The sequence below is a fragment of the Rhincodon typus genome, unplaced genomic scaffold (assembly GCF_021869965.1).
Source record: "Rhincodon typus isolate 14 unplaced genomic scaffold, sRhiTyp1.1 hic_rhity00002216, whole genome shotgun sequence".
Lineage (NCBI taxonomy): Eukaryota > Metazoa > Chordata > Chondrichthyes > Orectolobiformes > Rhincodontidae > Rhincodon > Rhincodon typus.
The window spans coordinates 6,282-25,000 of NW_025967854.1; the positions used below are offsets into that span (position 1 = coordinate 6,282).

Genomic DNA, 18,719 nt, shown 5'->3' on the forward strand with positions numbered 1-18,719 from the left:
AAAAGTCACATTAAAGGCTGTCGCACAAAACAGTACATGGTACAGGAGGTAAGATATTAGCAAAGATCAGAGATCTGTTAGCTAATAGGGAGCAAAGATTAGAGATAAGTGGATCTTTTGAGTTGGCAACTTGTGGCTAGCAGTAAAACTGAATAGTTGAGGTCAATACCTATTTGTATTTAGAAGAATGTGATGATCACACTGAAACATGAGATCTTGAGGAACTGGATAAGGTGGATACTAGGAGAAAATGTTTCCTCTTGTAGGAGGAGACTAAAACATAGGAACAGGAATTGGTCATTCAACTCCGAGCCTGTTTCACCATTCCATGAAATCATGGCTGATCTGTAGCCTAACTCCATTCACCTGCCTTTAGCCCATATTCCTTAATGCCTTTGCTTAACAAAAACATAGCTTAATGAGAAGTTTCTATTAAGAAAACTAGATTTCTTCTGTGAATTCTCCCTCTCAAAAAGTCATGAAGGCTGTCTTTAATTGCAGTCAAGGCAAAAATCAGACATATTTTTGATTGGTCAGGAGTATGGGTGCAGACAGTAACATGATGTTACTACCAGAACCAATTCAACAAAGATCTTATTGAATAGTGGAGCAGGATCAAAGGACCAACATGGTGTACTCTTAGTACTAAAACCTACGAGGACAAACAGGTCTCTCAATTTAAATAATATTCTACATTATGTACAGCTCGATTGTTCTCAACAGGATTAACCAGTTATGCAGGAATTACTGACTCCTTGGTTAGATACAAAATGCAAAAAATAGATAAGTAAAAAAATTTCAAAAAAAAAAAAAACAAAAACATAAAATAAAGCTTGTTTTTCTGGGCAAGACCCAACACATTCTTAGTTTTACTTCTCATTATCTACACAGCAATTTCTCAAAACCTACTGAGAACTTTAACAACTTTATTCCACACAAACAATACCCAAGAGACAACATATATGCGTTCAAAATTGTATTTTACAACAACATTTAAATTACACTCCTGCTGAGGTAGGCAGTGAGGAAGGAATACAAAGTTGTTCAGTACAAAAAAAAAACTTAACACGGTACAAGAATTGCAAATCAGTGCCGTTGCCCAACTTCAGTAGTTTTAAACAGAAGAAAATGTTGCTTCAAATGAAATCTTGTAAAAATGTGACAAAACAATACATCAAACAGACTTTCAAACTATTTTATTAATTTTCTATATAAATAGAGTTTATATTACAACAACTTTGCCAATAAATATTGTACATAGTGTAACTATTAATGGCTTTGCTATATAATTACATCAATATTTATAACCATCTGGAAAGTGACAATACTTAAAGTAAAACAAAAATGTGAATTGTTGCATTTCTGCAATGTACATGGGTCAGATTTTTTAGAATGAACACAACATTGAGAATCAACATAAGGAAAAGTTAATTCAGAAACAAGGTATTCTTTCTTTTCCAAAACTTTCAAACATCAGTAAAAGTTATGAAATAATTAAATCACCCCAAGTTGTCGTTGCACCTTTTGTTCTGCACGTCTATCTAGGGTTCTTTGTCTAAACATAACAATAATAGCAAAGATTACCCCCAGCAAAACCATAATTCCTTCAAACTTCCAGAACTTGAGTTCTTCCATTTCAACTGAACGACAACTAGAAAGAGGTAGAGGTGAAAGTAATATTAATTAGAAATTAAAGCTTAATATATACTTTAGACAACTTCCTTTAGCCAACATTAAGATCTACTTGGCAAATGAAACAAAGCATTGACTTTGAATTCTTTATAAAAGTACAAATTTTAGAAGATAAAAGATAGGCAGTGGTTTAACACATTTCATAGGGATCAAACAACTGAACCCCAAAAGTGGAAAGGGCCTAAAAATGAGGCATCAATACCTGTACTACATCTTAAAACAGTCTCACATAAATTCTGATTAGTCACAAGAAGCAAATGTCTACATTTGCCCCTTACATAATCTGAAAACAGCTAACAAGCTGAAGACACAGAATCAGCCTAATGTTGTTACAGCTTGCTGGGAATAATGCTTCCACAACAGCTTTTCTTTTATATGTGTTTTCAATGTAATACATATATGAAGATCCTTCAAAGGGATGTAGACAAAGCTTAACAGAAAGCTGCAGGAGCAGCTACTAAATATAGCTGAATAAATTCTTGGACAAAGAGCCAGATTTTGAAGAGTACATTAAAATAGAATGGTGTAGAGGTGTTGAGGATTAGGGAAGAAATTCCAGAGCTTGAACTGCTGAAGGAATGATTGTGAATAGTGGGAAGGAGTTGGGGTGGATGGAATACCTTAGTCAGCAAACGGAAAGGTGATGGGTAAAGAGGATTTCAAGAAAGTTAGAGCACAAGCAGCAGAACGATGGAGGAGCTCATTTATGAAGAGTAAGAAAAGGAAAGCTGACCAGGAGAGTTCCAAATGGTTACAAAACCATAGATGAAGTTTTCAGCATTTTGGCTGATGCAGAAGTGGACAGGAACAATATTAAGAAACAGAGGTATTCATTCTTTGAAATAAAGATCCGAAGCTGGATGAAACATGACAATGGTTAAAAACAGACCGGTTCAGCAAGAGGCAGTGACCAGAAGATATGTGGAATCTGTGGCTGGGAATGGAGTTTGTAGCAAGGGCTGAACGTAACAGTTCTTTCTTCAGTCAGAGAAAGCTTCAGCTCATCCAGAACTGGGGTGTTGGAGAAGTAGAATTGTGTGGCAGTGATGAAGTAGAACTAAATGTCATTAAGCAAACTGAACAACTCCCAAACATCTTTAGCATCACCATGACACCAACACAATAAGTCAAAAGCACTGTAAGAGATAATCAAATGGCAGCTAGTTCACAAGATCTACTCTAGTGCCCAATATATTCTTTTGTTTTGGTTCAAGCACTTCCGTCATGATCCAAATTTATAAAGTCAGATATAATACATTCTTCCTGTAGAATTAAGCGTAGTCAGTAGACATTCTACATCCTAAAACAAATTCCACAACTTTTGCTCCTCCTGGACAAGGGAACAATTAAAAGATTGCATCCAAAATGATCAATTGTGTGTGTAACATTGAAAGTGTTAATCAATAGTGTACAAAAGCACAATGGAAAATCTTTTTACATATTTCACAAACATGTATTTTCAGATTATCCCCCAAATACTAAACCATAAATATTTTACATGTACTAAAATGGAATTGAGAATTTCAATAATATAAAATATGAATTCACATCCACTTGAGATCAATTGGCTCGTTGTGTCTGACAGCGCTCTAAATCACCCAGTGTCAGTCCTCTGCCTTTCCCCAAAGCCCTGGAAATATATTGCATTTTCTCCCTTGAGATTAGTTTCAGCCACAAATTTTCCAGTTAGTTATTTAGTTGATCATGGTCCAAGTTTACCAACTAAGTTAATATAACAGCCACTTAATTTTTTAAACCTAATGAAAAAACATAAGTTGAATTCAAACAATGTGATTTTTTTAAAAATATGGATTTAAGAAAACATGCTATCACTTTCTTCCCCTTGCCTCTTTACATTTGCATTTTAAGCAAGTTAAATAAGTCAATGATAGAAATTAATGCAGTTATTATAACGAAGCAAAAACAAATTTCAACCTAAACAATTTGATTTAATATAGTTTTTTTAAAATTCATTTTTGGGATATCAGCATCACTGGCTGGCCAGCATTTCTTGCCCGTACCTAGTTGCCCTTGAGAAGGTGATGATGAGCTGCCTTCTTGAACCACTGCAGTTGACCTGCTCTGGGTTGTATCACAATGCCATTAGGGAGGGAATTCCAGGATTCCAGCAACAATGAACGAACAGCAATATATTTCCAAGTCAGGATGGTGAATGGCTTGGAGGGGAACCGGAAGGTTGTGGTTGTTCCCATATGTCTGCTCCCCTTGTCCTTTGAGATGGAAATGGTCGTAGGTTTGGAAGGTGCTGTCCGAGTATCTTTGGTGAATTTCTGCAGTGTGTTGTAGATAGTACACACAGCTGCTACTGAGCGTTGGAGGAGGGAGGAATGGATGCTTGTGGATGTAGTGCCAATCAAGCACTAGCTGCTTTGTCAACCTTCTTGAGTGTTGTTGGGACTGCACCCATCCAGGCAAGTAAGTAATATTCCATCATACTCCTGACTTGTGCCTTAGAGATGGTAGATAAGCTTTAGGGAATCACAGTATTCCTAGCCTCTGACCTGCTCTTGTAGCCAGTGTTTATGTGGTGAGTCCAGTTGAGTTTCTGGATCAATGATAAACCCCAGGATGTTGACAGTGGGGGATTCAGTGATAGTAACACCACTGAATGCCAAACCAAGCTAAATATAACCATTTAGAAATGTTTTGGAACACATGGCCAAATACAATCCCATCTACTACCTAAAACTATTGCTTTATAATTAATAAAAATCCAGATAAATCCCTTCCCTATCAAATCCATAGATTTTGACTCAACTGTTTCTTCTTAGTTCTTGCCTCTCAAGTTTGGGAGATTTCCGCCTCAAGCACATGCTGACAAATTAGAGCTTAGGTTTGCTCAGTTTTTGAAATTACCAATGCAGATTTCTAGTTAAATACTTCTGATCTGGAAGTTTGACTAACTAAACTCTTTTACTGAGGTAACTTAGTTCCTTAACTGCTCTGAAGAAGCTCATTTTTCTGCCAGAAACTATACTTCTACCTGATCTCAATCATGTCTACTTTGAACTGCCCAAAAGCTTTCCAATCTCCAGGAATTTTCTCAGTTAAAAATCAATCTCCATAGAATCCCTACAGTGGAGAAACATACGATTTGGCCCAACAAGTCCACACCAACTGTCTGAACAGCATCCCACCCAGACTCACCACTTCATACTGGTTTAAAACCATGGTTCTGGAAAGACGACCCAGTTAATTATTAAACCCCTTCATAAAACTTGATGAACAACCATAAGCCATTAGTATAAAATCCAAACTCCAAAACAAAAAATATCCATCTTTCTTCACACTAAGCATTAAGTACTAATAAATTTGCAATCTATGTCCTAAAATCTACACAGAACCTCTGTCCCCACATCATTTTAAAGAGCAAATCCGCTCCATTACCATCAGCCTTCTCCAATATTATGGATCCAGAATAAATACAATGAAATGCATCTGAGCACTTATCAAAAAAGGACCATCCATAGTTAGAAGTGGAGACAAGGCAACTACATGATCCCAAACAACCCAAAATATATGCCGAAGATGGACATTAAAAAGACGCAACTATAAAAGAGACTGAGTGAGTGTTCATACGTGGGTACACAGAATGTTAGTTAAAGATAGCAAACAATTCAAATGGAGAAATCAAAGTTACAAGTGAAGTATAACAAATAGAAATGCAAACTTCATTTTTGTTTCTGAATTAATCCACCCTGCTATTAAGTGGAAGTACTGATTATTTTCCTTCCCCAAAAAGTAATTCGGTATTTACTGAAAAATCTGTCCTTTCCAATGTCAACAACACTTTAAAATAAACTCCGAATTCAGTCCATTAATACTCATTCATCTTACCTCCTATACCTTTGGTCCGATATACACTTTACTTCTTCGACAAATCCAGTAAATGTACATTCCACGTGCACAGTCTGCAAAAGGTTAAAAAATAAATTGAGTAACAGTAACAAGTTACAATCAGGAGTATTTGTTAAAACATAAGGCTACATGGACAGTTAACTATATCAATACAAGCTATCTGGCAAACTCTTATTCAAGATAAATAGATTGGGAAAGAGGGAGGTGCAAAATGAGTCCTGGGTGTCTGTCTACACTAGTTGTGAAAATCAAGCATGGAAGTGCAGGTGAAGGCAGTAAATGATTCACTAACCTTCATAATGGGAAGATTCAAGTACAGAAGCAGGGATGTCTTACTGCAATTGTATGGGGCCTTGCTGAGACCACACTTGGAACACTATGTGCAATTTTTGTCACATTACCTGAAGCCTAGAATGTGTAGTATTGGCACAAATAAAGAATTGGTTAGCTAACAGGAAAGAGACAAGGCATAAATAGGTAATTTTTAGATTGGCTAAATCTAACAGGGGGACTATCACAGGGATCAGTGCTGAGTCCTCACAATTTACAAATTAATTGTATGAAGGGTTTAAATGTATGGTTGCTAAATTTGCTGATGACACAAAGGTAGGTAGGAGGACAAGCTGCTAAGAGGAAGGTGTCAAAGGGATTATAAACAAACAGACAAAAATTTGGCAGATGGAATATAATATGGGGAAATGTAAACTCATCCACTTTGGTAAGAAAAATTTAAAAGTTAAATAGAGAAATATTTCAGAACAATGGGATTTGTCTGTGCTGGTACATGAAGCGCAAAGTTAATTTGCAGGTACAGCATTTTATTATAAAGGCAAATATTTGTTTTGAAAATCGCATGGGGAACATAAAGGCAGGAGATGTTTTGCTACAAGTTAGTCAGAGTGCTGGTGAGAACAAAATTGGAGTACCGTGTTCAATTTGAGCTCCTTATTTAGAAAAGAATATAACTTCATTAGAAGCAGTTCAAAGAAGATTCACTCAAGATTCCAAGGACAAAGGGCTTATGAGGAAATGTTGAGCGAGTTGGAGTTTAGAAGAATAAAAGCTGATCTTACTGAAACATCTAAGATTTTGAGTGGATTTAACATTATAGATGCCAAAAGGATGCTCCTCTTGTTGGAAGAGGCAGAACTAGGGCACACAATTTAATAAAGGAATTTTGCTTTTATATTAAGATCAGGAGACTTGTTCTCTACAGGTCATGAACATGGTGAACTCTCTTCCTGAGTGAGTGAGTGGTGGAGGAACGGTCATAAAATATTTCCAAGGAACACATAGATGAATTCATTCTTGGCCAACAAGGAAGTCAAAGCGTATCAGCGGTTACTATAAGACAATAAGAAGCAAGAACAGGAGGCCTTAAGCCCATGGAGTCCTCTTCACCATTCAACAAGATCATGTTTACCTAATAATCCTCAACTCCAGATTCCTGCCTTTTCCCCATGCTCCAAATCCCTTACCGATTAAAATTTTTACTGATCTCAGGCTTGAATAAGTGCCCCAACTTCGACAGCCCTCCACAGTAAAGAAATCCACAGGTTCACTACCCTCAGAAGAAATTCCTCATCTTGATCTTCAATGTGCATTGAAATGAAAGTGGAATTGAGATCACTGTCACATCAGCTATGTGATTGTTAAATAGCAGAACAAGCTCAAATGGCCAAATGCACTACTCCTGTTCGCAATTTGTTTGTTGAATTCTAAACAACGTCAATCTTGACATACAAACAAATGACCAAATAAACACATTCGCAGAGAAAAGGAAGAAACTAGCAAGAAATAAAACATTGTAAAGACTTCAGTGAATATGCAAAAAACAAAAATAGATTTTCAGAAGTACATTTTACAGACCGAGGCAGGATCAATTAATGGTGAACTATAAACTCGTTAGCTTAACAACAATGGTAGGGAAAATACTAGGATGAAATGGCAGGGCATTTAGAAAATATTTATACAATTGAGTAGAAGAGAACACAGGCTTTTGGCGTACTTTAAGATTATAATTAGGAGCATAAATAAGGGGGAGCAAGTAGAAATAACATTCTTGAATTTTCAATGAATGCACAACATATTGTTATTCTGTGCAATTTCCCAACTACTAATGAAATCACATTGAGAACATACTAGTTTGTGTTATATGTTATCATGATTATCAAACACAGCAAATAAATGCCTCATCTATTTTATTTAATATCAATGCAATGATTTTCCAATCTTTAAAAGAAATTCTAATTACTCAATGCAAGCATAAAGTATTCATAAATTACATGCACACAGTACCTTTTCATAATCATGACATGGAGTGCATTCTCTTATAATGCTGAATTCTTCTTTCTCCCAGCAAGGCCTTGATTGTGAAATACTTGCTGTTTAATAGTAAATAAAAAAGATTCAAACGTATAATTCATAAATCAAGCTTTGCAATATCATATTACCTTTATTAGTCTTTTTTCCTCTGGAAAAATTGATTTTTACATCACAGATTATAAAATTCTAAAAAGTAAACATTGTCTTTTGGACCAGTCCAGTGGTACAAAATATTTAGTGAACCAGCACAGCCACTTTTTAAAAATACTGAACTATATGTATGCGTGATCTCTCATGTCAGGTATTCAGTGGCTGGAGAATATTGGAATAAGGCACAAAGCAGAAATTAAGTACTTTTTCCAGAAGGAGCAGGAAAATAAGAAATAAATCTGGACTATTCCTCTACAAAGACTAGCATCTGACTCCAGTGAATTGATCTTAAAGATCATTTTCTTTCTTCAATAGATGCCTGACTCAGGATGAATAAATGGCTTTTGAACAAGATTGTACAAAATGAGTCAAGTCTTGCCTTTCGCAAACAGAAAAAGCAACAAATTTGTAGAAACCAAGTGGCAAATTAGCAATAAGTAATTTATGCAGTACAAAAATAAAACCTGAAGATAATTCACATTCTCCTTTATGCCCAATCATCACAGATTTTTTTAAGCTTAATATCACACTGCTTTGCGCAATGTCCCTTATTTTCATGCTTGGATATATATTTTTAAATAGGTTTACAGATTCCCATGTAGAAAAGACCACTTCAGCTATTTAGACATATGCGTGATGTCACGTAATGTCTAGGTGAAGTGGCTAGGCTTCTTATTGCATCTCAAGGTTAAGGCAGACTGCAAATTGCCCAACAGATCTATGATCCAAGCTTCTGTTGGCCCTCTGTCATTAGAATGTTGGATTTTGAAGAAAGTTCATTTACTCACTGGAGATTGTCAAAAAAGGATTTAAAGCTTTGAGGCAGCACTGTTCCACAAAGGAAGCTTTATGCAAAGTGTTATGTTTTTGAAGTGCTTGTTTAACATTTTCAAACATGTAGCCTGGAAACAAAGTGCTTATTTTAAAAATAAACCTGCATATGAGCATGCTCTTAATTTAGGGGGAGAATCTACATTATTCCACTGCAATTTCATGTGATCAAGGTCAGAGTTGGACTAAGTTGGAGATTTTTTTTTTTTTTTTTTTTTTTTTTTTAAAATACCAGCTAACATATTCACAAGTCCAGATTAGTATTTTAATGTTAAATCCATAATACAGTAATTCAAGTTCAATTTATTTTAGGTGCAATTGTTTTGACATGCTTTTGTACATCAAAAGCACAAACGATCTCAAATTAAATCACCAGTCAAAACCTCGATCATGCAAGAAAGCAAACCTTAAAAGTTTAAGGATATGGGTATCGTAGCTAAGGCCAGTATTTATTACCCATTTCCAACAGCTTACAAGATGATCATGGGGATTTACTTAAGTCTGTGTGGTGGAAGTCCTCCGGTAATGCACTTAGTAAGAAGTTCCAGAATTTAGATCAAAAATGTACAAGTTTGGATAGTGAGAGACTTGGTGGGAACTTTAGGTTATTTTGCTCCCTAATATTCGTTATTCATATTTCCTAGTGGCGAATTCCTGACTTTTTAAAAGGCAAGTCAGGATGTAATAGATAGTCTGTTATAAAGGTCACTGGAGCTGCACTTATTTGCCACAATAACTGCAGCTTCAAATGTTATTTGAAAAATGACACCATCCATGATAAAGCAGCGTACGGGATTGCCCCATCACACACAAAAATATAGTGTGAAATTGCTGGAGAGATTATGGTTGCAGTTCAAATTACCTACAGCATGCACTGCAGCAACTTGTCATGACTATGCCAAAAGCTTATGACATGAGAAACAGGTTCATAGGAACACTGCCATTTGCAGGTTGTCTTCCAAATCACACACCATTAACAGTATAATTTGGCCCCAGTGGACTGGGAGCAGCCACTATCAAAACTGTATCAGAGCAGTGGGAGGTATTCAAGGGGGAAATGCTAAAGTATACCTGTTCAAGAATGGAAATAGGGATAATTCAGGAAATTATAGACCAGTGTGTCATAGCGGTGGTCTGGAAACTATTGGAAAGGATTCCAAAAGGATAGGATTAACGCCCATTTGGAAAAGCATGGCCTAATTAGGGACAGTCACCATGGCTTTGCGCAGGGCAGGTCATGCCTTACTAACTTGATTGATTTTTCCAGAGGAGGTGACAAGGGTGATCAATGAGGGTAGAGCAGTGGATATTGTTTACGTGGATTTTTTAGTAAGGCTTTTGGTTACATCCCTCACAGTGGTTCATTCAGAAGATCAAGATGCATGGCATCCATGTTTCAATTCATAATTGGCTTGCCCATAGAAAACAGAGGGTAGTGGTGGAAGGGTGTTTTAGTAGCTCCTGGTCCATGACTACGGTGTTCTACAGGGATCCATACTGGGACCTCTGCGGTTAGTGATTTATTTATTTTTATATAAATGACTCGGATGAAAATGTAGATGGGTGGGTTAGTAAGTTTGCAGTTGACACAAAGATCAGTGGAGTTGTGAACAGTGTAGACGGTTGTCAAAGGATACAGCGGGACATAGATCAGTTGCGGATACGAGCGGGGAAATGGCAGATGGAGTTTAATCCAGGCAAGTGTGAGCTACTGGACTTTGGGAGATCATTTATGGGAAACTATACTGTTAGTGGCAGGACTATTAACAGTATTGATGCACAAAGAGAACTTGGGGTCCTAGTCCATAACTCCCTGAAAGTGGCCACACAAGTAGATAGGGTGGCAAAGAATGCATATGGCATGTTTGGTTCAATTCTGGTCATCACACTACAGGAAGGACATGGAGGCTTTAGAGAGAGGGTGCAGAAGAGGTTTACCAGGATGCTGCCTTGACTAGAGAGTACGAGCTATAAAAGGAGAGGCTGGAGAAATAGGATTTTCTTCTCTGGAGCAGCAGAGGTGGTGGAGAGACCTGATGGAAATTTATAAAATTATGAGAAGCATGGATAGAGTTGACTGTCAGAATCTTTTACCCAGAATTGAAACGTCTAATACTAAAGGACATGCATTTAAAGGTAAAGGGGGAAAAGGTTCAAAGGAGATGAGGGGCAAGTTCCTTTTTTTTTAAAAAAAAAAAAAAAAGCACAGAATGGCAGGTGCCTGGACGCACTGCCAGGGTTGTAGTGGAGGCAGATACATTAGGCTGTTTAAAGGGGTTTTTGGCCCAAATCTGCTGGGTCACAGTTGGGATAGTTGTTATTCTTGGGGGTTTGGGAAAAGACCTCAGCTGGAGTATTGTGTGCAGTTTTTGAGTGCCAGACAGAGAAGGATGTGAACATATTAGAGAGAATGTAGAAAAGATGTGCAAGAATATTCTAGGGGTGAGAACTTCAGTATGAAGATAGATTAAAGGGGTTGGGATTGTTTTGCTTTGGGAGAAGATGATTAAGAAGATTGAGAAGTTTACAAAGTCATAAAGAGGTCTGGATTGAGTATATGAAGGTACATTGTTCCTACTTGTAAAAGAATGGGGAATAGAAGGGTGTAGATTTAAAATGAATAAGCAAGGAATGGAGGGATATGGACAGGCAGAAGGGATTAGTTTAATTTGGTGTCGTGTTTGGCACATATCACCGTGAGCCAAAGGGCCTGTTCCTGCACTGTACTGTTCTATGTTCTACAGGTTAAATATGTTTCCCTCTAAAGACAACGGGTGGGACTGAGGCCAGAGAATCCTAGATGCAATGAGACTTACCAGGTGATGACTAAGGGAAACAAAGAGAAGTTTATGATCGATACCAAGGGTTTAACACAGTCATTGGAGCAGCATAAAAAGTGCAGAGAGGTGAAACTTAAATTTGAAATTTGGAATGCATAGATGAAAAAGCATTGGTGGGTAGACAAATGGAGAGTACAGGAGGGGTTTTTCAAATAGACAGAACAAAAGAACTAGGGAAATAGTCGGGCCCTTCAGGTAACAGAGGTAATCAGTGAAGTCATGGACACAGTCAGTCAATGAATACCTCTAGTCAGTCTTCACAATGAAAAAGGAGACACAGCTAAAGACATCAGGGTGGAGTACCATGAGATATCAGAAGAAATGAACACTAAGAAAGCACTAGTGGGTTTAGCAGCCTTAAAAGTGGCTAAAAACTGCAGGCCCCAGGCTGTTGAGGGAGGCAAGCGAGGAGATATCAGGGGTTTTGGCAGTAATTTTCAAATCCAGGTCAGTCTAACTTTAGTGTTGGGGAAGTTATACAAAGAATTCTAAAGGGACTGAATATACACTATGAATAATAAGACTCTGGAAAACATTGGAGGCCAGTGAGACCTTGGTGTACATATTCCATTGATCCCAGCAGGTAGCAGGGCAGATAGATAAAGTGGTTAAAAGGTGTATGGGATACTTGCCTTTATTAGCCAAGGCATAGAATACAAGAGCAAGGAGTTCATACTGGAAGTACACAAGATGCTAGTTAGTTCACAACTTTAATAGTGCATGCAGTTCTGGTCACATTATGGGAAAGATGCAATTGCACTCAAAAGGATACAGAGAAGATTTACCAGGATGCTGCCTGGGCTGGAGTGTCTGAGCTGCAGAAAGATTGGATAGGCTGAGGTTGTTTTCATTGGAGCAGAAAAGATTAAAGGGACCTGATAGAGGTTTGTAAGATGAGGAGGAGCATAGATAAGGTGGCACTTTTCCCCATTAGTAGAGGGGTCAATAACCAGGGGCACAGATTTATCACAAAATTAGGAAGTGAAGAGGAGAGAGGAGAATTTCTTCCCCTCTTCCCCTCTTCCCCCTCACCTCCAACTCAGATGGTGGTTGGAGACTGGAACACTGCCTGAAAGTGCAGATGAGTCAGAAACTCATATCATTTAAGCAGTATTTGGATATCTAGATAATGTTACCCAAAACTATAGGCCAAAAGCTGGCAAAAACAGGATTAGTGCAATCAGACCTTTGTTGACTACTGCAAATACAGGCCTCTTCCTGTGTTGTAAAATGCCCGAGTCTATTAGTGAGCTTTATTCATTTATAATATCCCTGTGAAGGACCTTCAGACATTTTCTTACATTAAAGGGGCAACATCAAGTCAACGTTTTTATTGACTTGGAAATATATAACAGTTGCTTCATCACTGCTGAATTAAAATCCACAACTTTATTATCTAGCTACCCTATAGGAATATCTTCTCAATACAGACTTCAGCATTTTTTCAACTGCTGGTTCACCAACACAACAAGAGCAGTGATTGATATTAAATGTTGTCCTTGCCAACATTCTCATGAATAGTTTCAATGGCAGTTAGGATTTGTTTTTTCTTGCCCTGTCCAAAAATTACAGCGAATTTTGCTACTTACTTGCATTCCTTTCTGACTGCAATGGTACAGCATCACATACTCTGGAAGAATCCAGACAAATTATAAACATACACAAACAAGCTGTCACACTGCACACTTCAATTTTAGATTTTATTAAAATCTAAAGAAAATAAGATGGACTCCATAAATGCATTATGTAATGTTGTAAATATTGTATACATTAAACCAATTAAAAGTGCATTTTCTTTCATCATATTTAATTTTGTGCAGCCAAGATGTTCTGATAAAATAGTGACAAATAATTTATCAAGTATGAACAACTGAAAGAGAAATTCAAACTGGTAATGGACCAAAAGTGAATTAATGACAGATGTTGAAAGGGAGGATAACAACCAATTAGGAGAAAGTGATTGAAATCTTTGTTAGAAAGATGCATAAAGGTTTGTATGGCAACAGTTGGAAAGTTCAAGAACTTTACTAGAGCCAGCAATCTTACTAAGGTCTTGAAGTTTCTATCTGGTATTTTAACTGAATCTTGCAATTGAATTTTGTTATCGGTAATCCGTATTGGTAAATTTTGGCCAAATGTGTTATTCCACTTAAAAATGGACTAGATACTTTGCAGTTAGTAAAACAAAAATGAATTCTTATGCTCAGATGAAACCATCACTTAATTTTTAAAGGGCCTTTGAAATTAGGTATATATTATTGTCACAATGTCAATTCCAAAGTTTGTGTTATGGCAAGTACTTAAAGGATCACAGAATCATTGGAAGCCATTTGCTGCATGGTATCCAAACAGCTCTCCAAATGAATTAAATTCTCCTGTTTTTTGCACATTAGAGGATTATTCAAATGGAAACAATGTCTTCTTGATTGCTTCAATTGAACCTGCCTCCATCACACTTCAAGGCAGTGCCTTCCAGAACCAAAACTGTCACCCCACATTGTATTCACTACATTTGCAATTCATTTTAAAATCTACACCCTTTCGTTCCCCATTCTTTTACAAGTAGGAACAATGTACCTTCATATACTCAATCCAGACTTTTATGACTTTGTAAACTTCTCAATATCCTCTTAACCTTCTCTCAAGGCAAAACCATCCCAACCCCTTTAATTCATCCTCATACTGAAGTTCTCACACCTAGAATATTCTTGCAAATATTTTCCATATTCTCTAATATGTTCACATTCTTCAGTCTGGCACCCAAAACAAAAACTGTACACAATACCCCAACCCCAGCCAAGGTCTTTCCCAAACCCTCAAGAACGACAACCATCCGTGACTATCTCAAGTGTGCTCCAACAGATTTGCCACTTTACAGAAGTCCCCAATTTCACCCCTCCTGAACCAGTCCCCTGACTTACCCCAGCCCTCACCAATTTACCTGGCACGCATATGCCCTCAGCCAAATTGCACCCTCCTCCCTCAGCAGCCTGTCACACCGACTTTCTCGCAGTATTCATTAATGTGCAATGGACCATTAAAACACGTGATATTTTGCTGAAAAAGGGTAATGGTTTCAGCACTGATCCATTCTGCAGCTGTCTTTGTGGCTCTGTCTAAGCTGCTTCAGCTGAAAAAGGATCCTGGCCCAGAAATTCACCTGAGAAACTGTACCAAAGGTAAGCGGGCAACATTTAGTCTAAACTGGGAGAAACCCAGATCAAAAGATTTGAGCCGTTATCAACTTAAACTGTTCATAGCTGACACTTGTGTACTCTTTCCATGTTAAGCCACTCAATATTAATAAGGAAAATTTTAACCATTGACCTTTGTTAGCCCATGAGAAAGGATTCTGCTTCAGTTGAGATAAGCTACACGATTAAAAAGCAGGAATGAAATTTGTGGCATTCTGTTCTGCAGTGACTAGAGGTACACTGGATAATATTTTTATCTAATAGATCCTGAGCATTAGCTTTGCAATTTATAGAACTGTGCTCATTGTTGATTGGTAATGATCACCTGCAACAACAACTTGCATTTCTATGGAATCTTGAACAAGAATTAAGAGGTGCATATTTCAAGTTTGAGGAGGGTGCACTACTATCCATGGCCAGGCTCACCCTTGAACAAGCGGACTAAAGATTGAACTATAACCGGCAACAATCCCAATTCAATTTGCCTGAAGGTGTTCGAAAAGGAACCAGAGCAATAAAGGGCTGTGTGACTAGTGAGAACATATGAAATAGGAGCAGTAGGCTATTCAGTGCTTCAAGCCAATTCCATCATTTAATATCTTGGCTGATCTTCTCCTTAAGAAGTTTTTTCTGCACCAGCCTATATCCCTCAATAGGCTTCCTCACATTAAAAACATCAGTCTTAAACAATTGAGCTCCACAATCCTGTAACAGAATTCTAAAGATTCACCAACCTCTTCTACTGAAGAAATTCCTCTTCATCACAATCATAAATGACCAGTAATTTATTCTGAGACTGCTTCACTAGTTCTAGATCCCCTGCAGCAGTGCAAACATCCTCACAGTCAAACTCAAAGAATTCTGTACGTTTGAATGAGGCCACCTCTAATTCTCCGAAGCCCCAGCCTACTTAATATTTCCTCATAAGATAAATCCTCAATCCCATGAATTAACTTGGTGAAACTTTGTTGCACTTCTTCTATGGCAAATAAATCTTTCTGCAGGCAAGGAGAACAGTTGTGTGCAATATTCCATGTGTGGTCTCATCAAGGCTCTATATACTACAGTAAGACAGTTACTTCCACCCTCAAATCCTCTTGTAAAAAAGACCGACATACCATTTGTCTTGACTTGCTTGCTGTACCTGCATGTTAATCTTCAGCTACTCATGATCAAGGACATTCAAGCGACTCTGAACTTCAACATTTCCCAATCTCTCACCACTTTAACATTATTTTACAGTCTCTCATGTCTCTTCTTGGTCTCCATCTATCAATGTTACCCACTCACTAAACCTTTCTATATTCCTTTGAAGCATGTTTGTATCCATTTCCTAACATGCACGTTCATCCATCTATCATCTGCAAACTTGGAAATATTACAGCACATTTTTTATTAACCAGCACCAATGGGATCAGAAGTGTGCCAGGTGATCAAATCATCTGAATAGTCAAGAGGTACACATAACCACAGCAAACCCTGACCAAGTGAAGCTTCAAGACATCAACATCTCAAAAAAAAAACTATAAAATATTAACATGTCCAAAAAAAAATCAATGTAAAGACATAGAGTAAGTAATGTAACAAAGTGGGTATAGACATCATATACTTTATTTACAGCATAAACACTTCAGCATCACAGTAGATAATTGGATGATGTATATAATTTTTGCCTGTTTATCAAGAGTACCAGTTAAAACAAAGCGTGCTGTACATTTAATTCTGACAACCAAATCATTGATATAGAAGTGAATAGCTTGGACCAAGCAGTGGTCCTCATTTTCTTTTTGTAAATTGTGGTTTTCTCCATTCTTCTTTTGTTGAATCATGGGGTTACACCTGCCACCTTTCAATCTGCTGGGATCATTTCATAGACTATAGAATTTTGCAAGTTGACCACCAACACTTCCATCACCAAAGTCACTTCTGGGATGTGGATTATCAGATCCAGGCAATAATCTATTTTATGTCCCTTTAGTTTCTGTAATACTACCTTTTATAAAAATAACAACGTTAATACCTTTCAATTCCTTATTTACACTTGTCCCAAGATGCTTCATTTATTTTGGGATGCTTTTAATATTTTTAGTATTTAGATTCACCCAAAAATCGACCATCAAGATTGCTCTTAACAGGTTTTAATTTAAAGTGAACTGTATGCTTAATGTCTTACATCAGTTGTAAAGGCTAATCAAGTTCAAAACATGGCTCTGCATATAACGTTATTTTACCTGAAAGATATGAACATATTCCATACTGTACACAGATAAACTAGAAGGTACACCAACTCTGCCAACTGCAACATTCTTTCTTCCCTGTTCCGAACTGGGAACTTATTTGCTGTAATTAAAAAAACAGCAGGGATGTTAAAAAGTGCACTTAACTAAAGAAGCATGCCTCATTTGACGGTATTTAATTATCAAAACAAACAAAACATTCCATCAACGATGCCTGGGAGAATAAACTCTAGTCATAAAGTCAGCATAAAAACAGACCCTTTAGCCTACCATGTCTATGCTGACCAACAAGCATCAAACTACACTAATCCCATTTCCCTGGCACGTAGTCCATAGCCTCTACATACTGGAATTTTAAGGGTACACCTCAATCAAATCCCTGCTCAACCTCCTCTATTCCAGGGAAAATCAAACCCAACTTTTCCAGTGTCTCCTCAATGGAGACTTTTCATCCCAGGCAAAATCCTGGCGAACGTCCTCTGCAACCTCTCCAATACAATCACGTCCTTCCAACAGTGCATTGACTTCAACCGCACAAAGTATTTCATCTGTAGCCTAACCAGTTTTTGTAATGCTGTAATCCCAAGATTTAACAAAGGGGAACAAAGAAAATCAATCTACCAAACCCTATACTCCAATGTCAGTCATCAGTAAAATTCTAGACACAATAATAAAGGATGCTTTGACAATAATGTTACAATCAACATGGATTTAGAAAAGGGAAATGAATACCAGTGCTTGGTACCCTACTCCTATATTCTACAACCCAGATGTGTTGACACCATCAGGGATCTATGGACTTGTACAAAGTTCGCTGCTCCTCAGTATTCCCTAGGGACTTAGCATTCATTGTGTATATCCTTCCCTTATTGGATCCCGCCCCCCCCCCAAAAAAAAATGCATCACCTCACACTTATCAGGATTAAAATTCCATCTGCCACTGCTCTACTTTTTAACCAGCTGTTCAATATCAGACTATAACCTGAGAGCATCTTCCTCACTATTAAAAACACCACTAATTTTCACGTCATCTGCAGATTTACTAATTATACCTTCTACATTCACAGCCAAGTCATTAACATACATAAACAGCAAGGGTCCCAGCATCAATCCCTGCAATACATTACTGGTCACAGATTTCCAATCACAAAAACCCTTCACCATCACATTTTGCCTCTTGTTTAAAAGACAATTTTGGATACAGTTTACCAACTTGGATCACATGGGCTCTTACTTTTTGGACCAGCCTTCTATGTGGGACCTTGTCAATGACCTTACTGAAGTCCATGTAAACCACATCAACTGCACTACCATCAATATATTTAGTTACTTTTACAAGAAACTCAATTAGTCAAAGGATCTCCATCTAACAAATCCACCCTGCCCATCCCTGATCAATCCCTGCCTTTCCAAGTGTTGATTAATCCTATCCCTCAATTTTTTCCAATAATTACCACTGACAGACTAACTGGTCTGTAATTACCTAGCCCATTCCTCACTGCATTTCTTGAACAGATGAACCAAATTAGCAATTCTCCAGTCATCTGGCACTTCACCTGGGGCAAATGAAG

General features: G+C 37.5%; 1 protein-coding gene across 1 annotated transcript; it reads right to left on the bottom strand.

Moving 5' to 3' along the window:
* Positions 1-909: 909 nt before the first annotated feature.
* LOC109927361 (protein JTB) lies at positions 910-17,276 on the bottom strand. Its single transcript, XM_020527358.2, has 5 exons — positions 17,143-17,276; positions 13,307-13,347; positions 7,870-7,955; positions 5,551-5,624; positions 910-1,651 (listed from the first exon to the last, which is right to left on the bottom strand). Exons 1-5 carry the CDS (start codon positions 17,214-17,216, stop codon positions 1,495-1,497), a joined length of 432 nt encoding a protein of 143 aa, XP_020382947.1. The 5' UTR covers positions 17,217-17,276; the 3' UTR covers positions 910-1,494.
* Between the last annotated feature and the right edge of the window lie 1,443 nt (positions 17,277-18,719).

Excerpts from the sequence above, each read along its gene's own strand:
- LOC109927361 (XM_020527358.2), bottom strand. The coding sequence starts at position 17,216 with ATGTTGCAGTTGGCAGAGTTGGTGTACCTTCTAGTTTATCTGTGTACA. Across the intron at positions 13,348-17,142 it reads AATATGTTCATATCTTTCAG|AGTATGTGATGCTGTACCAT; the intron begins GTAAAATAACGT and ends GGATTCTTCCAG. Across the intron at positions 7,956-13,306 it reads GCAGTCAGAAAGGAATGCAA|CAAGTATTTCACAATCAAGG; the intron begins GTAAGTAGCAAA and ends ACTATTAAACAG.